General features: G+C 53.3%; 1 protein-coding gene, 1 long non-coding RNA gene and 1 other non-coding gene across 6 annotated transcripts in view; 1 reads left to right on the top strand and 2 right to left on the bottom strand.

Moving 5' to 3' along the window:
• XPNPEP2 (X-prolyl aminopeptidase 2) overlaps positions 1 to 19,779 on the bottom strand; it is a 28,441-nt gene that overhangs the window by 8,171 nt on the left and 491 nt on the right. The window contains exons 2-16 of the mRNA XM_044763911.2: positions 17,352 to 17,425; positions 15,799 to 15,909; positions 14,402 to 14,465; positions 13,291 to 13,395; positions 12,958 to 13,035; positions 11,939 to 12,085; positions 9,244 to 9,345; positions 8,542 to 8,623; positions 8,048 to 8,243; positions 7,173 to 7,262; positions 5,954 to 6,063; positions 5,156 to 5,233; positions 3,969 to 4,040; positions 1,880 to 1,940; positions 480 to 549 (exon numbers count right to left, since the gene is read on the bottom strand). Coding sequence (XP_044619846.1) covers positions 480 to 549; positions 1,880 to 1,940; positions 3,969 to 4,040; positions 5,156 to 5,233; positions 5,954 to 6,063; positions 7,173 to 7,262; positions 8,048 to 8,243; positions 8,542 to 8,623; positions 9,244 to 9,345; positions 11,939 to 12,085; positions 12,958 to 13,035; positions 13,291 to 13,395; positions 14,402 to 14,465; positions 15,799 to 15,909; positions 17,352 to 17,425 — 1,440 coding nt within the window. The remainder of the gene's footprint in view (positions 1 to 479; positions 550 to 1,879; positions 1,941 to 3,968; positions 4,041 to 5,155; positions 5,234 to 5,953; positions 6,064 to 7,172; positions 7,263 to 8,047; positions 8,244 to 8,541; positions 8,624 to 9,243; positions 9,346 to 11,938; positions 12,086 to 12,957; positions 13,036 to 13,290; positions 13,396 to 14,401; positions 14,466 to 15,798; positions 15,910 to 17,351; positions 17,426 to 19,779) is intronic.
• On the top strand, positions 5,597 to 19,776 carry LOC123282547 (uncharacterized). Of its 4 annotated transcripts, none has more exons than XR_011499684.1 (7): positions 5,597 to 6,033; positions 6,271 to 6,346; positions 8,067 to 8,197; positions 9,112 to 9,138; positions 9,246 to 9,381; positions 16,668 to 17,109; positions 17,524 to 19,776. It is a non-coding gene; the product is annotated as an uncharacterized lncRNA (long non-coding RNA). The 4 variants fall into 4 exon arrangements; XR_011499683.1 differs by having other exon boundaries at positions 9,074 to 9,138; XR_011499685.1 differs by lacking the exon at positions 9,112 to 9,138 and having other exon boundaries at positions 9,246 to 9,372.
• LOC123282766 (U7 small nuclear RNA) lies at positions 18,382 to 18,443 on the bottom strand. The gene has a single exon (XR_006523005.1). It is a non-coding gene; the product is annotated as a U7 small nuclear RNA (small nuclear RNA).

Here is a 19,779-nt window from a genome sequence, read left to right as displayed (position 1 = left end):
CCCGGACTGTCGTCCACCTCACCCCTTCCTGCTCTCTTGTCCAAGAGCCACCTACCAGGATGGTACCTGCAGAGAGTAGCTCCTGAGAGGCAGGTGAGCACACAGTACCTCCAGCACACTCTACGTTGTACCCATTACCTGGACTGATCACGCTACTGCAATTCCTCCCCAGCCACCAGGACACCTACTTCCTCCAGGGACCCTCCCCTGACTGCCACAGCCCATGCTGACCTCCCCCGCCTCTGAGCTCCAGCGTTAGACTAGGAGGCAGGAGGCCCGGGTTCAAGGCCCATCTCTCTCACGAACCCTCTGTGGCACCTTGGGCAAGTTGCTTTCTCTCTCCAGGCTGGATTATCCAATCTACACGGTGGATGGGATGATGGCATAATCCCCGCCCCACAAGCCTCCCAGGGTGCTGGTCTGGGTCCAGGGAAATCGGGGCCTGAGGCTCTGGGTCCAGCCTGGTCTCCGAAACCCACCTGATGTAGCAGCAGGAAACACGAGTCTGGACAGATCGATGTTGCCTATCAACACGCGGGTATACGCCTCCTGATGGGGAGGGGGAGAGGCAATGTGGCGCACAGGGCGAGGGGCCTGGGGACTTTCCAGCTGCTCAGCGTGTGTACAGGCGGGTGCGGGGGCCCAGCCTGTGGCGGGGTGGCTGGGGGGAGGTGCATGCTCATGTGTGATCACCCAGGTCCTGGAAGATGGCCAGAGGAGGCCGAGGGGGGCCTGCCCAACATTGGGGCTTGGTCTGTGTGGCTTCTTGGGCTGGTCCACAGGGACGCTTGTAGGTGGTGGTGAGCTGAGGCCGTGACAGTAGGCAAGTGAGAAGTAAAGTGCCTGGGCTGGAATCCTGACTTGGCCACTCCCAAACTGAGGCCTTGGCCTTGGGCAAGTGACTTTAACTGCTCTGTGCCTCACTTTCCTCATCTGTCATGGGACGACCACAGTACCAGCTCATAAGGTTGCTGGGAGGAGTAGGTAGACTCATTCACATAAGGTGCTCCAAACAGTAAACGCTCAAGTGGAGGTGGGCGCCCTTATTGCCATCATCATGGTCAGCCCTGAGTTTTCTTAAGGCCTTAAATTTCGGTTGAGGCCTGATAATCTGGCGGGTTGGCCTTGCCCTGTCAGGGCTGTCACCTTGTGGAAAGAGGGAAGGAGGTGGGCTGACAGTGGCCTCTTCTGGTCACTCCCTGTGGTGATGTGGTCAGTCTCCTTCACCACACACACACCCCACACGCACACACACACGCACAGGCTTGTCATCTGTGCGACAGCCTGGGGCAGTAGACTCAGCCTGCTAAGCTGTGAGCTCCTTGAGTCCTGACCAGCATTTGTTTTTTTCTTTCTCTTTCTAGCACAATGTTGGAGCCACAGTCTGCTTGCTGAGTGCAGGAATGTGGCCCCCTGCTCCCCAGCTCTCCCAGACACTCCTCAGCGCACACAGACGCTGTCCCAGCCTCTGCCCCGGGGGACCAGCCCTCGCTGCTTCCTGAAAACCTCCAGCTCCTTTCCACCTTCAGACTTTGCATGTGCCATTTCTCTCCACCTGGAATGCCTTTCTTCCTCCTTTCTGCGGAGCACAGGGCTAGGCACACAGACAGCACTAAATAAATATCTGTTCATTGATTTACTGAAATGGCATGATGATAAGCTTGGGCTGAGGCCCTGCTGGTGGCCTGAAATATCTCTGGGGGAGTAGCTGGGGGCACTGGGTTTTCTGGTACTGACTGGCTGTGTGCCTTTAGGCAAACTACTCAGCCTCTCTGGGCCTCGTTTTTATTCGCTGTAAAATGAAAGGGCTCTTGGTGAAATGATTGCTTGGGTGTCCCTTGGGTGAGGGTGCATAGGGAACTCTGGGTCCAGTACTTACCTTTTGGAAGGCAGAGGGGGTGCCCCAGTGGACTGTTCTGGTAATGTCTGTTGTTCCGTCCCTGGGGAGAAGGAAAATCAACATGCCCAGCTCTGCTGAACACTTGGGGGTAAGGATCGTGGCCATGTGCTTCTCATGTGCTCTCCCCCGGGGTTTGAGTGGCAGGGCTGGGATGGGGAGGGGTGAGAGGTGAACAGAAGAAGAGAGCTGCCATTATTGAATTCCCATCTTGAGCGTCTGTGCGCCAAGGGGCTCTGCGGAGCCGCCAAGTTCAAAATTGCTGTTGTCTGACAATGCCCAGTCTCCACAGGCATATTCCACCCCTACGCCACTCATTTGGGCTGTTTTGTAAATCTGGGTTTCCTTGGGTCGGGCAGCCTGGCTCTAAAAGCAAGGCTTCTTCCGGGCTTCCTGAGAGGCAGGCGGGGATCGTCCCATTTTTACAGATGGGAAACTGAGGCCAGAGAGATCATAACACTCTCACACATTCATATAGTTATTCCCCATTTATAGAACACTTTTGCAGCTCCCTGGGCAGGGAGGGCACGGCAGGGCAGGCCTCAATACCCCTATTTCACAGGCAAGGCAACTGAGGCCACGAGGCCGTCTCCCTCTCCGAGCCTCAGTGCAGCCAGGCCTGGCGCGAGCACTGACTCTCCACACAGTTCTCTCCATTGTAAACGCAGGCCTGACCCAGGGATTAGCTCAGAGTCACTGCGAACCGCAGGCAGGAGTCAAAAAGTCTGACTCCCAAACACCGGTTGCAGCTGTGCCCCCAGGACGGCACCTGTGGCCACCCCTGGTGGAGGGGGAGGGGAGAAATGGTCTCAGGGCCCTGGGGACTCCTTCTTGGGAGCAGGTCACAGGGCGTGGCCGACTTCTTCAGAAGGAGAGAAGGGGAAGTGAGGTGACCATTTCCCGGGCCTCACCCTGCTCTGAGCAGCCCCAGTCCAGGAACGCCCCACAAATTCACTTCCCCTTTGCACACTGGCCATCTCAAGTTCACATAGTGCTGCGCCTGTGAGTAGCCAAGACTGCCAGGCTGGCTCCCAGAGCTGCGCCAGGAACAAGCCGAGAGCGTCTGTCTTCAGCACATTCACCATCGCCACAGGACAGAGGATGGGAAACTGTTCAAAAGACTTGCTCCTCCATCGGTTCAGCGCACCCCTTCCTTTCCCCCTCTAAGCTTCCCGCAGTCTACTTGCATCCTAGATGAGAAGGCAAAATCTTCCAGCTCATCCCATCTCAGCTCCTGTATGAAGGATTGGTCACATATTTGGAAGCAAAGGGGTTAGCCTATTCTGCACGTCTGTCATGTCTAGGTGTTCAGGTTGTGCACTGTACAAGGGTAACACATCTAAAGGGGTGCTGTTCACTTCATAGTTATATACTAATTTCAACGAGTGCACACAAGTGGACATACAGATTTTGGAGTCCTGGAGCAGGGGAGCATGCCCTCCCACATAACCCTATATGTGGTCGCGCACACACCCAGAAGAGCACGCACACATATTTCCTCACAGACACATACCTATGCTGATGGGTGTGTCCCGTCCCAACTGTGCTCTGGGTGACCCCCTGAGGTTGCTTCTTTCACCTGCCTGCTGCTCTTCAAGGCCTGATCCTGCCCCTCCCCTGACATGTCCCCTCTCCCATGCAGTTGGGGGAGAGGCTTCTGAGGAGGATGCACAGTGCTGGAGGTGTGCAGGCCATGTCCAGGGTGTGCGTGAGTGGTTGAGAATATGGGTGCAGTGTTTTGTGCAGCCAGGCAGGGCCACTAGGTCTGGCTGTTCCGAATGCGTGATAATACACGGGCTTAAAGAACATTTCACTCGAGCAAAGGGAGTCCCCTGACTCTCATAGAGGTGCTACACGGGCAGCCCCACTCTTCTGGCCTCGGTGTGTTTCCCACTGTGTGGAAGCCCCGAAGTGTGAAGATGGGAAGGATGCTCAGGCTCATTCAGTCCAGGCCTGTCCTTTCTCAGATGAAGAATCCCCGCCCAGGAAGGGGAAGCTTTGGCCGGCTCTTGGCCAGCCCAGGATGTCTGAGCTGAGACAGCCAGGCATAGTGGGGGCAGGGAGTACATACCAGTATTGCCCCCCAGAATCCACCAGGTACATCTCATCTGAGGACAGCTTGCGGTGCAGCTCCTTGGTCGGGCTGGGAAGGGGAGAGAGGCTGAGAAAGGAGCAGCGCAACCCGGAGCTGGGTGGGGTGGGGGTCCTGGGGGTTGGGCTTCTACGCTAACGCCTTTGGGGAAGTCATCCTCTCCCAAACGGCCCTGGGCAAGGACTGAGCTGCTGCTGCGAATGTCCTCAGTGTGCAGCTGTTTATCCTGCGCCTCACTAATCAAGGCTCTGGGCCCCAGGGAGGGGATAAGGGACAGAGCCCAGCATGTGGGGGCTGGGAGAGCCTCAGAGGGCACGCAGTGCGGCCATCTCCTTTTCCGGAGGAGAAACAGGCCCGCAGAGGAGGAGCACGCCCGAGACCGCGCGGCAAAGCTGTGAGCGCGCTGCGCCTGGACCAGATGCTCAGTCCCCAGCCCTTTCTCTAACTTCCTGCTGCCTCCGAGAGCAGAGGGCCCTGAGAAGCCAGGGCACAGGAAGGGAGGGTGTCTGAGGGTGGGGCTGGAGAGCAAGAGTTGGTGGGGCCGACACTGCCACTCTCTAGTGGGGTGAAGGGGCTGAGCTACAGCAGCTGAAGGCTTGGGAGACGCCTGGGGAGGGAATTCTGGGAGAGGCTGGGTGGGCCCTTGGAGGCGTCTGACCTCTCCCTGCTGTACCCAGGCCAGGCTGAGGCATCTGGTCAGCTTGGCACCCCCAATTTTGTCAGGCAGGGTTGCAGGTGTTTTCTTTGGAGTGAAACATCTGGCCAGCCTACATCTTGGGCCCACTTTGGCTGGTTCAGGCTGAGCGAACTGGCCTTTCTCCCCATGTGCTCACGAGCTTTAAGAATTAGCTAACGTAGGTGACTCATAGCGAGCCAAGGAAACACATCCAGCAGCAGCTCTGCCTCCCTTCCAGATCCTTCAGCCCTGAACGCTCACAAAGTCCCAGTCACTTGGGGGGGAAAACTGCTCAGGCCTTTTCATTCCAAGGAGACTCCCAACCCCCGACTGGGCTCCACCCCCACCCCCAGCCACCGCAGTGCCAAGGGCCTCAAAGCTTAAACATGGACTCAGATCCCAGAGCATTCCCTTCTCCACCCCCCCCCCCCCGCCCACATACACCAGGCTCCCCCCACAGAGCCCTAGAAAATTCTTTCTTCTAAAGTACCTGTAGTGGGCCAGGGCAGCATTCAGGCCACTAGCAGAGATGGTTTCAAAACTGGGTCCAGAGGAGAACTCTTCTTCTCTGCAAAGTACAAGGCAGGAATGGTCAATAAATGGGCTCAGGGGCTAGGCTGGGCCCAGGATCGCTAACAAGGGCAAATGAAGGTCACGGCTGTCTCTGCCTCCGCCAGACTCCACTTGGCTCCTCCCAGCACATCTCCTGGTTCCATTTTCCCAAGCCCTGACCACTTACAGAGCACTCAAGGTCAGAGAAAGAGGGGCTGGAGACACCAATTATTCCCCTCCCCCTCTATTTTACAGATGGGGAAAGCAAGGCGCGTGCCGCCCACAGTGAGTTCGTGATAAAGCAAGAGTGAAGAAGCCTAGCTCCCTGAGTCCGAGAACTCCCCACCCCTGGAGCAGCATCCTGCACCTCAGACCTACAGTCTCCCACGGTCTGGGGAAGCGTGTCCTCAGGACGGCTCCCTCCCCAACTTGATATTCTCAAGGGGTCCAGGGGCCCACCCGGCAGAGCCCGCCTCCTGCAGGGAGAGAGGCCACGCCTGAAGCAGACACTAGGGGGCGCTGTTGGGTCGTGGCCATCAAGTGGTAGCGGGTCTGGGGAATGTCGTCCAATGCCCCCTGCCCAGCTCCCCGATCACCCAAGACCCCATCACTCCTGGTCCCAGAGAGGCCCCTAAATACAAGGAAGGTCTTCCTGCCCGCTAAGTAAGAAGACCAATGCCCCCTCCCTGCCCCCACTAAAAGGCGGTCAGCCGCAAAGGGGGGCGACGTCCTTCACCCTCGGAACTTGTCCAGCAGCTCGGCCCCCGAGAACTCGTCCACCGCGCCTGAGGGCACGTTCTTCTCCAGCCAGACCAGGTATCGGATCACGGCCACGGCGTCCCGCACCTGCAGCGGGGAGCGGGAGCGGGGAGGCGGCTGCCGAGGGCGCTCGCGGGGCCGGGGGAGGAGAGCGGAGGGCGGCTCCGGGAGCGGGAGCCGGGCTTTCAAGACGCCAGGCTCGGCGCTGGCTGCTTCATGGTATTAAGGGATTCCTGTTTTTTATGTATATGATCATAGCGTGGCCGTGTTTCTTACAGAGTTCTTATCTTTTAGAATTACTCCCTGAAGTGTTGACAGAAGAAACGATATGCTCTCTGGGATTCGCTTTAAAATCATCCAGCGGCAGAGGGTGAGAAGGGCGGATAAGGACTGTGGGGCCGTAGATGGAACGGGATTGGCCCCGAGCTGACGACTGTTGGAGCTGGCCCATGGTGCACGGGGACCGTTATGCTATTTTGCCCACGTTTGTATATGTTTAAAATTTTCCATAAGGAAAAGTCTTTAAAAATGAGGTGGTTTATCCTAATTTTAAGAGGAATAGCCAAAAGAGTGAGCCCTCCTCTTGCCAGGGTGAGGAAATCATTACGGCTAACACTTATTTCACCCTTGGAATGTGCCAGGCGGTGCTCAAAGCAAAAAATATATATATAATTATGTAACTATATTTATATGCATGTAATTATATATTTCTATAATTAGAATATATTTATATGTATATACACATGTGTGTGTAAACGTATATATGTACACACATTTATGATTATATATTATACTTAATATATCCAAATATATATTAATATTTATTATATAATATAAGTATAGTTTATTTAATCCTCACAATACCCCTATGCTGCAGATTACTATCATGATCCTCATTTTGCAGATGAGGTCACTGTGGCCCAGGGAGGTGAAGTGCCTTCCCCAAGGTCGCCCAGCAAGGAGGTGGGCGGAGGAGCTGGGACATGAACTCGGGCACTCCAGCTCCGGAGCCCGTGCTCTAAACCACTGTGCTATGCTGGCACTAAGGGGGTGAGGCACAGGCAGGTGCCCAAGAGTTTGGTGTCCAGTTCTCTGTTTCACTGGGGGGCTTCTTCAGGCTCCTCTGGCAGGGCCTCCTCTCTACCCCTTCAGACCAGGAGCTCCCGAAAGGCGAGCGTGCCTGCCCACGGACTTACATGGCTGGCCCTGAGGAGGGCCTGCTCCTTGCTGTTTTTCACCGCCTTGGTCACCATCACTGGGGAGTAGGTGTCTTCTACGAGTTTCTCCTGTCACGGGCAGAGGGGAAGAGGGCTGGGAGCCTCTCCAGGCACAGCGGCGTTTGAAAAGGATTGGCAGGAAAGCCGGGCTGCAGAGAGACTTGCCGCTCCCTATAGTGGCAGTGACTGTTCCTTTCGTGCTTTCTGGCCATGTGGGTCTTTCCCAGTTGTCTGTGTCCAGCTTAACCTTCCCTCCCTCCCTCCCTCCTCCCTTCCCTTCCTGCCCCTGCATCCCAGCAGCCCTCTGGGATGGACCAGAACCTGGTCCCGCCAGTCGCCGGGCTGTTCTGTCAGTGTGAGTTTCCTGCACCTATCATAGCAGCCACCGTTTAGTGAGCGCCTGCTGTGTGCCAGGCTGGGCTCTGCAAGCCCCAGCTCCTCGAAAGCTCCTCGGAGTAACAACTCTGGCGTCGGGACTCTCATGGCCATTTTACAGGGGAGGAAACAGAGGCCCAGGCTGGCTAAATCACCTGTCCAAGGTCATTGCACAGCCAGTTCAGGGCAGAGCCTGGACTTAGTCTCAGGTTTGGTGACCTCAAAGCCTCTGCTCTACCAGGCTGCTCTCTCTCGCTGCCTCGACAGTCTCTGAGCTCTCTGCTGACAGACATCCTGCTTCCGCTTCTTCCGCCTCTTCCCGGGGCGGGGGGCGGGGGGGGGGCCCAGAAGGGGACTTCCTGCACCATTGTTGACCACCCAACTGGCTGAATGGCCGAGGGGCTGTGGCCCCACTTTAGCTTGAGGTTTATCAGAGCTGGGGGTGGTGCCCGCCACAAGCTGGCGCCTGGCAAACCCACCTTGGGTATCAATTCATAGATCCCGTACGTCGTGTAGCTGGTGCCGATCCAGATCCTCACATCCCCCGAGGCATAGGCCTTGATGCTGTCCCGGACTTGGCTGTAATCTTCGAGCTGCACACACATGTGGAGCGTGCAGTCAGCGTTCAGGTACTGCAGGGTCTCGGAGCTCAAGCGACTCTTGTTTACAAATAACCTGGGTCGGGTCGGGAGGGAAGACGGGCAGGGTCTGGAGGATCTGTAAGGTCAATGCAAAGGACCAGAGGCCCTTTGTCCCCGGAGGTGAGAAGCAGCCTGTGCCAAGGAGCTGAGGAGACCAGATTTCCAGTACGAGGGCACAGAGGTCAAGGGGTCAGGAAAAGCCGATTGGAGGCTTCCCAGAGGGTCCTGCTGGGGCAGGCGCAGTGCTCATGGGAAGGCTGGGTGAGTGGTGGGGCAGCAAGGGGACGGAAGTTGGAGGAAGTCCCCGACAGCAAGCCAAGGACAAGCCATACCTGATGAAGGAGTCCGTGAACAGTGTGTAGGAGTAGAAGAAGGGGTTATAAGGGATGTCACTGCTGCGCAGGTTGAAGAGCCCTGGGGAAAGAATTGATGGCGCCGGGTTGAGGCTGATTGCCTGAGGTGAGCACGTGCGACACCTCTGCCCACTCTTTGGCTCCCAAAGACTCCCAGCAGCAGGCCTGGACGCCTGCTCGGAGCGCTTCTCGGTCTTCGGCGGGCTCTTTGAGGTGCTGATGAGAGCTCTGGACCCTTTCTCCCAGAGGAAGGCAGATACCCAGCCAGCAGGCAGGACACTTTCCCAGGACAAGTTCCTAGGGTGTCTGAGGCCTGGTGCCGGGGTCAGGCGAGAAGCTAAAGCTGCGGGTGTGAGCGCCCTTGGGTAGTGGCCAGGCTGTGGGAGCAGTTTGCTGGGCCTCTTTCCCTCCATGAGACAGAAGCCCTTGCTGCTGGGGTAGGTCCATCCCTCCCGTGGCCTGTGGGCTGGCCCCCACTTGCTCTGGGCTTCCTGGTTTCTTTCTTCTGCAGCCACGAGGTTCTGCTCCCGCCTTTCTTTGTTCTCACAGGCCATGGCCACAGAGATCTCAGAACCGGTGGGTATGTGGGGGTTGCAGGACGAGTCCTATGCTGCATGGCCCAGGAGGCTTGGGGGTTGGGGGGACCCAGGCGCCCACCTGTGGCCATGCGTCCATACTCACAGGCTGTCTCATCAAGCGCTGACAGAAGGACGGCAGTCGGGGCCTCGCGACGCTGCTGCATCTGACTGCGGATGCCAGATACCTTATCCTGCCAGGTGCTCCCTAGAAGCAAAGGAGCCCAAAGAAAGTGTGAGTGAGGTAGCTTCCCTTTGCCATTTTGTTCCTGAGAGGGCTCCCTTAGGGCAATAGTTTTCCATTTCTTTAAAAGAATCCTTTAGAATCCTTTCTCCAACCAAACTCTTACTCGTGTAGTCATTGAGGACATGGGCTCTGGACACAGACTGTCTGCATTCAAATCCTGGCTCTGCCATTACTAGCTGGGCGACCTTGGGAAAATTATTTAACCCCTCTGTGTCTTATTTTGCACATCTGTAGAATGGAGATGGATTATAATAAGAGTATCTACCTCAGTAGATTTGTTATAGGGATCAAATGAATTAATATCGGTCATGCACGTAGAAGGGTGTCTTGGCATATGAGAAGTTTGGTCTAACTTTCTGATCAATAAATAAGCATGCAGAACAGAGATGAGGACAGCAACCCTAGTTGAAGGGCGAGAGGATGGGGCTGGGCCATGGTCAAGTGTCTCCCCTGCAGTAACCCAGTACTTACTAAGCCACAGGTCTGGGCTAAGCCATTTGTCCATTGTTTTCATCCTTACTTGGCCCATTTTACAGATAAGGAAATTGAGGCTTCAGAGAGTGAAGTGACATGACTAATCTATGGTTTCATATCTGACAAGGGGTGGAGCTGAGATTTAAACCCAGGTCTGTTTGACTACACAGCTCACACTCCTTAGTCTGTACAGACATTGGGCTATCTTGCTAACATTCTCAATCTCCAAACTTGTCCGTAATCTCTGTGTCATAGAGCTGACTTTAGTTTGCATCGTTTATTCCTGCTCCCTGTGATGCGTGTAAAGAGCCTGTCCCCAGGCAGGGCTGGGATTTCCTGGCAGAAGGTCATAAGCATTAAGGGTCCCAGCTGGACCCAGAGATTAGCATAAATAACTTAATACCATTAAAAAAAACTGTATGCAAACGGGTGTGATACTTTTTTTAGGTTTATTTTATTTTTTTTGTAGTAAAACACACATACCATAAAATTGGTCATTTTAACCAAAGTGCACAGTTCAGTGGCTTTAAGAATATTCACAAGATTGTGCAACCACCACCACTATTGAATTCCAGAACATTTTCATCACCCCAAAAGGCATTCCCCCCTCTCCCCAGCCCCTGGAAAACACTAATCTACTTTCCGTCTCGATGGATTTGCCTACGCTGGATATTTCATACAAATGGAATCTGACAATATGGGGCTTGCTCTGGCTGGCTCTTTGACTCAGAATTATGTTTTCAAGGTTCAAGGATGTGACACATTTTTGAGAAAACAGATGAAAGCAAATTTTAATTGTCTGATGCGTTACAGATATCTTTGAGTACTAACTTTTCATGCTCTTCCCTTTGCCCTTTGCCCTTTGTCCCCCTATGACTCGCTGGAGAGAAAGTCTCTCTCGTCTCTATAAGCTTAGGGACTCAAGAGCTCTGTTCTTGGCCTTCCAGGCCCAGTTCTGGCTCTGGATGGCTTTTCCTTGAAGACTAACAGCCTGCGACAGCTCAGCATCCTCTCACTTGTGGGAGGGGACAAAACCAAGGCAAATTCTATCCCAGTTCCTGGTAGATTTTCTCCTTTATCTCCTCCTCTTCCAGACATCACTGTGCCCTTCTTGATCTGAACGGGATGAGTTTTATTGATGATTGAACAGTGTTGGGTAGCAAGTTTCTTCAGAAACCATGTAGAGATGCAGAAAGAATGATTCCACGAGTTACATCAGGATGGATAAAGAAAATTGGACACAATTTTAACTGCTTTCATCAGACCTGCTATTTTGAAATTTCCCTCCTGCCTTTTTGACTGCTTTCCAAACAAGCGTGTGCATGGACCCGTGTGTGGAAAGGGGCCTCTCTGATTGCCCAATATTCCGAGGAGTCAAAGTCCATTGGCTCACTCAGAATTCCCAGGGAGGTAGGGGGTGGTGGTGGCCAAGACACTGATTCATAATCGGCAGCCTGGTCCTGGTCAGGATTTTAGTTACTTACAAGAATCATAGAACAGACTGTACTTTTATGACGTATTTAGATGGTGTCAACGGGGTCAAGATTATTCATGTTAGAATTTAGGGGGGGTCAGTTAACTTTCCTTTGTAGTATGGCCAGAACTTGAACCCTAATTTGCTTCCTTTGTCCATCTTGGCCCACCCAACCCCAGCCACCTCAAATCTAAATTCCTCTCATAGAGGGTCCAGAAGTCCAGGTTTGAATGATTCAATACAAACCAGTCTCTACTACCAGACAATCAACTCATATTGTTTTTTCTCTCTTCAAAGGGTTTTTCTTTTTTCATCTTGCTTTGACTCCTTTATTTCCTCCCTTTCTCTTCCCTCTCACTTTAAATCCTAACACTCTTTATTCTAGCATTTTCTAAATATGGTCTGAGGACCTTCTGATTCAGACTCTCTTAGGAGAGGGGGCTTCGAAATCTTCATTCTAAACAAGCATCTCAAACTATTCGGGTTCACATGAAGGTTCGAGAACCATTGCTTTGGTACCTCTCAGGAAGAATTTTTCAGCCAAAGGGGCAGTAGCCGTGACCCGTGTTACTACAAGTGGGGAAAGAGAAGCAGCTTAGGAAATACCTATGAACGCCTCCTGCAGGGCATAAATGGGCTGGCTTGGAACCGCAGGCCTCTCTGATCCCCACACCAGATCCACGAGATTGTCTGCGATGGACACCAGCTGTCTGTCAGAGGCTTGGAGGTCTGCGTTATAACTCTCCCAGGAGTCTGCAGAGACACGAAGGAGTCACTTGTCCCCTGCCCCTTTACATCTCAGGAAAAATCGTGACAGAGGCAAAGTTAGTCCTTATCTGCTCTGCCTCCCGTTCTGTGCCTGCAGCTGTCCAGAGCCAGTCCAGGCAGTCTGGCTCTCCAGGGTATGTCCTCTGACCTTCCCCTCCTCTTTCTGCTTTCAAAGCATAATTGCCCTGAGCCCGCACCATCACCATCCACAGCCACTTGGCTAAGCTTTTCTTTTTAAGTGCCAGTGGCTGTGTGGCCCTCTTTTTGGTACTGCCAATTTTAACTGAGCTTCAACGTCACAGCCCAAAGGAATGGTGACATTCAGGCCATCAGAAAGGCTGGCAAAGAAGCCAGTTCTGAAATGGGTTCTTTCAGTACATATTCATGAGGTTTCCATCCTTGGGGACAGGCTGGCTAGCCCTGGGGAGGGGACTGTGCTTCTTTACTCAGAGGCCCTCTCAACTCCTTTGACCCTTCCAAGCTGCCTTCCAGAAGAGGGCAACCAAGTGATTCTAGTGCCCTAATTGATAGAGTTCCACGGCATGGAGGATGGTTCAGGGTTCAAGGACATCCTAGCTTAGTCATCCGCTAGACCTTAATGACTCCCTGAGTCTTCTAGGTTGGGTCTCTGCATTCATGACTCAAAAAAAAAATCTGTATTCATTCTTTTAAATAGGTTTTCATTAAACAATCCATGAATACATCCTTGTTGCAAAATATTCTGCAAGTACAAGTTCAAACACTCTCTCCTGAGCCACCCTGCCCCTCCTTCCAACAAGGTATGCTTCTTTACACCGCGGGGGAGCTAAGTCACCCTCGCCGGCGCGGACAAATGCAGGACTGTGAGGAGAACTTACCAATGGAGAAGAGGAAGGGGTCGAAGCCCACGAGCCCTCCAACAGGAACCTCAGTGAGAAGCCAGGTGACAATGTTGCCTGAAAGAAACACAAGAAGGAACAAAGACGTCATCTCCAGGGCCAGTCCCAGGCCCTCCAGCCAGGCTTCTGTTTGTGACAGTCCTGCCATGTGCTTCCTCCTTGATAGCAGCCTCAAAGGTTAGGGATGGCTTCAAATTTCCCAAGCTTCCCAGAGGGGCTCAGCACAGCCTTGCGTGCACCCCCTCACTTGTACCTTCCCAAACCTAGTTCAGGGTCCAGGGCTTGGGGGACAAATCTGTGAGCCCCTTTCACCTTCCCTATGGAGCTCCCAGTTGCAGTCCATCTGCCGCTCAGCCTGCGTCCAGTAGCGACTGTCGGTCCAGAGAGCTGCCTTCCCCATGGTTACCACTGCGGTTCCTGGGGCAGAACACAGACACTTGGAGGTGAGGCGGACGGTGAGGAACATGGCTTTAGTCAGTGCGTGTGCGTTACAGTGCTGGCTCTGAGAACGGGACAAGGGGCCTCTGGGAAGGGTTTCTCTCCTCTATTGGAAGGAAGTGAGGCAGGAGATGTTCAAGTGAGCGTTAGGGGAAGCCAGCAGAAAGGGAGCCCTGGGTCAGGCATCTCTGCTTTGTGTCGAGGGCCTCTGCTAAGGGGGCCATTAGGACTTTTACCAGGACCAGTGGGGTCTACTTTGGCAGTCAAAGAGAGTCAACGCTTCACGCAGGTGCTCTCAGGAAAGATGGCGTGGCAGTCAGTATCAAGACTTGGTGGCTGATAGGGACGCTAAGCCAGGGGCTTAGCTGAGGACAGGCAGAGAAGCCAAACCCAGCGACTTTGGCAAAGAGAAGAAGGGCCCATGATGGGCAAAGCAGCTTGAAGCCCAGGGGAGGAATGTTTAAGGATCAGCAAAGAAGCTTAGATTTTATTCAACGGGCCAGGATCAGGATGGGAGCCCCTTCAGAAACTGGGACCCCATGAAAGGTCTCTACGTTTGTATTTCATTTGGCCATGTGAGGTGATGTTGTCTATAAAAGGACTGGCAAAGTAAAACTTTGTCCCCAAATGGGACCTTGTGTGAAAGGAATCAGCGGGCTCCTAGAGGCTAGGTATAGAAGCAGAAACTGTCCCAGAAATGGAGCTCCGGGAGTGCTAGTTGTGCTTGGCTGCGGCAGAGGCAGGGAGCATGGGAAGGAAGCCAGGAGGGCCGTCTGCCTTGTGCAGAAGTGTGGCTGGTGGGCTATGAGATGTGTGCCCTGGTGACCCTTTTGGGACTGGTGGAAGGCAGGCAGAGAGAGAGTAGCAGGGCCTCTGAACACCAGGTCCTGGGGTCCTGGCTGTTGAGAACTAGCCACACCAGGGCCTCTGTGACCGCCTCTGGGTTTACCAAGGGAAGCAATGAGGGTTGGGTAACGGCTGTCACCTGCAGACCCCGTAAAGCCTGTAATCCACGCACGCCTCTTGTCATGGTCACCGATGTACTCGCTCTAGGAAATCAACAACAGCTCCGTTAGCCTTCTTCATGGACTCAGACTCCACATGGAAGGCCCCCAACCACATCCCAGTTCTTTCTGTCTGTGCAGATTCAACCAGTCCTACAAGCCCAAGCACGCTGGGCACCTCTTCCAGCAAACCCTCTGGAACTCCCCCAGCCCTCAGGATCTTTCCTTCTTTTGAACAACTATATTTCTTGGAGTCTAAACCCCACAGTCCAGCACTGGACTGTTCTGCAAAGGAGTCTTGTCTCCTTGGCCAGAATGCAAATTCTGGGCAGTCTGGGATGATGTCTTTTGGTTCATCCGGGCTCTCCTCTCCAGCTCTCCCCTTTCCTCCCCATCTAGCACAGGACACCGGGTACATCATAAATAACTTCTGCAGAGAGCTTTACACATTACTGTATTTTGATCCTCATAATCCTTGGAGCCAGATCTCAGTATTCCCATTTTGCAGAAGAGAAAACTGAGGCTCAGAGGAGTTCAGACACTTACCCAAGGTCCTTAGCCCTCCCTAGCAGGTGGGAAAACTAGTTCAAGTAATCTCCTTGACACCGAGAATGCTTTCTCCTCCAACCCAGATGTTGCTGGGAAGGTGAGCAGAGTGGAGGTGGAACCAGTGGTGGGAAAGGGTGGGATTGGTGGGTAGGGGCGCTGCTTTGGGAAAGGCAATTCTTTTCTTTTTTTTCTGCTTTTTCTCCCCAAGTCCCCCCAGTACATAGTTGTATATTTTAATTGTGGATCCTTCTAGTTGTGGCATGTGGGATGCTGCCTCAGCATGGCCCAACGAGCGGTGCCATATCCGCGTCCAGGATCCGAACCAGCGAAACCCTGGGCCACTGAAGCAGAGCACCCGAACTTAACCACTCGACCACAGGGCCGGCCCAAGGAAGGGCAGTTCTTGTTCGGACCCTCTGGTTTCCTGTCTGCTCCTCCTCCCCCAGCCTACACCCCAAACTCGTGTAGTCCGAACCTGGGACTCTGGATCATTTCAATGCTTTGTCTATCAGGTTGTGGGCAGGGCTGGGCTGGAAGGGAGCTTAGAGCTCTTCCAGTCCAATTCCCAGCCCACATTGTAACCTCCTACGGAGGGGGCGCCCTAAATCCTCATTCTGGATCTGCCATCCAGGAATCGATTCTGAAGCTGTTGTTTCATTGCCGGAGGGCAAGGAAATTTGGCGGTGTCTTCTCTCCTGTGTAAAGGCATACATTCTTTCAGTTGCCCTAAAACGCCTGTGTCCAAGCTCCCCACTTCCTTCCCTTTGCATAGGCCAGCCTGGGGGAGCAGAGAGGGTGGGGTTGGGAGGGAAGAAGAGCTGTCCCTCACCATGTGGGCATCCGTGTCCGGGATGATGTAGGCAGAGAGATTCAGCATCTGTATCTGCTGGCGGAGGGCCGTGAGCCGCTCTGTGGTATTGACCGCAGTAACTGGAATGTACTGACGGGTGACGGGAAGGAAGACACCAAGACACACACACACAGACACACATTGTTCAGAGAAGATGATGCCTGGGCCTCCAGCGTCCAGAGGAGCCACCTGCCTTTCTGCAGGCAGGGGCTGGAGGTGGTAGGCTGGGCCGGCCTGGAGAGGGATGGGGTGGCAGCTGATGTTATGGGTTAGTCTAGATTAAGGTGCCTGGGCTGAGTGGTGTTGGGGGTGTTGAAGAACTTGGAGAGGGACCTTTTGTGACAGTAATGGGACCTGAGTCTGGGGTGGGGGGCTGAGCTGTGGCGCTGGGTCTGGCCAGGGGGATGGTCCTTCTTTGGACACCCTGGGGTAGAGTTGCCAATTTAGCGAATAAAAATACAGGACACCCAGCCAGTCACATCTGAATTTCAGATAAAGAGCAATAGCGTTTTAGTATGAGTATGACCCATGTACTATTTAGAGCATACTTACACTAAAACATTATTCATTACCTGAAATTCAGATGTAACTGGGCATGCTATGTGTCATCTGGCAACCCTACCTTGCGGGCTTTTTCAAGTTTCCACTCACTGGTCTCACATGCAGAGGAGAGGGAATGAATATCCCCAGCAGTTTGGGACATTGTCTATAAAGTTCTTCTCCAAGCCTGACATTTTTTTAAAGGCTGTTTTAGCTTTACAATAAAAAACGTGGGGTTTTTTTGTTTGTTTGGTTGGTTTGCCTTCTACTCAACGATATATCCGTGTTTGCTTTGATGTAAACATAAGGAGGTTTGCCCGCCCACCTGCCTGTCCCAGTGGTCTCATAAAGTGGACATTGCAAGAAGACGTTCCCCGTGGGTCCCGAGGCGGAGTGAACTGCTGTCACCTTCCGACCCGCCCCTGCCTGGAGAAGCGCTGCCCTGCTCTGCTTGTGGAAAGATCACTCTGCTCTCCAGCCAGGAAGCTGGCGCCCTTTCGGCTCCAATATGCGGGGCGGGCCTTCTCCCAGTCTTCATACCCTCTGCCTCCCTCTCTTGCCCTTTCGTTGCCCTCTTTCTTCCTCCCTCCTCCCTTCTGTGCCTCCCTCTTACCCTGTCCTTCTAGAACTTTTCTTTTCTCTCTTCCCAGCCTCCTCCTGGCCTCTGCCTAGCCTCAGCCAAAGGCTAGCTAGGGGCTTCCTGCCCTCTTTCCCTCGCTTTAGCGGGGGCTGCCCAAGCCTGGCCCGGACGTAAGTAGTTAACCTGCTGTGGGAGAGGGTGGGAGGGAAGCATGTGGGGGTGGATGTCAGACACCTGAGAATGTGCTGCCTGCCCTGAGGGATGTTAATCAGAAACAGGGGCCCCAGAGTCCGGAAGCCAGGAGAAGGGCTGATAGAGGGAGAGGCTAGCAACCCAGCCAATGGGGGATGGGGAGGATGATGGGAGCTTTAAAGGGTGGCCTGCTGGGGCCCCGGTGGGGCCAGGGCCTCACCGGAGGGCTGGTGGAACAGTTTCTCACATCCTCTCGTGTCAGGTTCGCTGCCTTTGGGCGGCCCCAGGTACAAGCTAGAAATGGGGAGAAAAATCCAGGGTCACTTGGAGACCAGATAGCTCCTAGAGAGTGCAGGGACGTGTTCCTCCAACCCCCTTCCCTGTCCCCGCAGGGCCTCCATTGAATCGCGAGAGGCTGTCCAACTCTACTTGAGGATGAAAATAATCACGTTTCATGGGAAATCAGGCCGAACTGGATGGCACGCTGGGTCACAATCAAAGAATCCTGTTTCATTGACAAGCGATTGCCACTTTTGCATGGGTTTTAGTTCTCATTAAGTCAATTTTCCCTTTCTAATCTAATTGGGTCTTTTCAGGGTCTATCGACCTGGAAAAGTTGTGTGTAAATTAAATTTTTCTAATCAGATTTTCTTTGAAATGCTCTAGAGGATCTTGCTAAATAATCATCCCCACCTTAGTTTTACCCTTCTTTAAATCTAATTTTATATATATTGAGTTTACTTAAATGCAAAGCCCACTCGTTCCACTTCTTACCACCCAAATCTCTGCCTATCATTCCAGGCTCATTTTAAATATATAAGACAGGTGATCCCAGTCCAACATGGTCGCCTGGTGGGGAAAGGTGGGTTAGCATTGAAAGAGCTCCTACTATGTGCCAGACACTGCACTCAGCGATTTATCTGCAGTGTCTCGTTCGATGCTTGTCGATACTCATTCGACAATGCTGTGAGGTGGGTATTCTTGTCTACTTTCTAGAAAGAAGGAAGCTGAGGCCTAGATAGATTTGGTAATATGCCCAAGTTTTGCCATGGTGAGTCAGTGGTAGAGCGGGATTTGAACCCAGGCTGTCTGAGTATAAAAAGCTGACCGTGGAAGGGCGGTGCCACAGAAGGGACAGACTGCATGGAGACTCGGTTTCCAATTTGGGTTCTGTCTCAAATTTGATGTGAGCTAAGGACAGTCACCCCGTATTCATGGAGCAAACCTTTTGTGTTGTCTTGTTTTTGTGGGGGGGTCTTCCGGTCAGGATGGGAAAAGCTGCTAGACAAATTCTAAAAGATCCGTAACACTGAGGAAACATTTTCTAAGTGCTTACTGTGTGCCAGGTACTGGGCTAAGTCCTATGGGCTCTGGGCCTTCCCGCTGTGAAAGTTCGGTGGTCTCTGATAGTTCTTCCGTCTAGTCCCCCACCTTTTAGGGGTAATCTCCTTAGAGGGTAATGGGGGTCTGAGTTTGGGGAGACACTATGCTTTTACCTTCTGGGCGAGTTGAGCTGCCGATGGAAGGAGGGTGGCTGGGTCTAACACCGTGAATGCCCTGCCTGGCTGTCTTGGTCTCATAAACTCAAGGGGGAGATGAGACCCTTACTGTTGATGCAAGAAAATAAACCCCCATTTCTGTAGGAACGGATCTCTGGCAAAATAGTGGGGCTAAGACACCAACACAAGAAGCGGAACACAGCCACCCTATGTCCCGCTGGACATCCAGATCTCCTGCTCTGTGAGGCCAGGGCTGTGGCTCCCGAGGGTAGGCTCTGCAGCCGTACCACTCTGTGGCCCCTGGCACAGGGCCTGGCACTGGGGAGGTCCTCAGAAACTGGGTGCGGAATGAATGAAGAGAGTCCTACTGACAGAGAGCGAAGGGAGGGGAGGCCTCCCTAAGGCCAGAGGTGGAGTGGGTATGGAGGGTGCTGAGCTGGGCACTTAGTTGTGACCAAAGAGGACAAACAGGGCACTGTAGGCGTGACAAAGACCAAACTTAGTTAGGCTCCTCTGGGTCCTCTTGTCAACTAGGCACTCCGTGTCCACCCTGTCTCTGCCGGGCCAGCATTGCCCAGTCTTAGCAAGAATCCTGCTAAGTCAGTTGAGAGAGCATCCCGCACCCTTAATATCTGATCACCCTGGATATCTGATCAAATTCCTCATCGCCGGCCCTTGGGATCTGATCAGCTGGCCTGCCTATTAAGTCGGTTTAGCAAGACTCTCCCTGCCCTTGATGCTTCCCCTTGGTAATTTTCCATCCACTGACCCCCTCACTCTTCTCATTGGCTATAAGTCCTCAGCCCTCTTCTCTGTATTCAGATTTGAGCCCAATCTTTCTCCCCTATCGCAGTGCCCCTATGGCAATAGTCTTGAATAAAATCTTCCTTACTGTTTTAACAAATGCCAGAATCATTTTTTCTTTAACAGGTGGGAATGGAAAGGTGCCAAACCAGACTTCACCTGAGTCTCGAGGGCCCCAAGGGCTGGGGTTCCTCTTCCTCAAGACAGACAGGGAGACCAAGAGAAAAAGAGACAATCTGGGCCCCAGCCCTCACTCCAACCCTTTCTGAGCCCAGAGGGGAAGGCCAGAGCAGCTCTCCAGCTGGACATGCCCTCCCTGTTTGGGAGGGGGAGGCTGGGATGCAC

This window comes from Equus asinus, chromosome X, assembly GCF_041296235.1.
Source record: "Equus asinus isolate D_3611 breed Donkey chromosome X, EquAss-T2T_v2, whole genome shotgun sequence".
Taxonomy (NCBI): domain Eukaryota; kingdom Metazoa; phylum Chordata; class Mammalia; order Perissodactyla; family Equidae; genus Equus; species Equus asinus.
The sequence above is the reverse complement of the archived record's forward strand: the minus strand, read 5'-3'. Positions and strand labels throughout refer to the sequence as shown.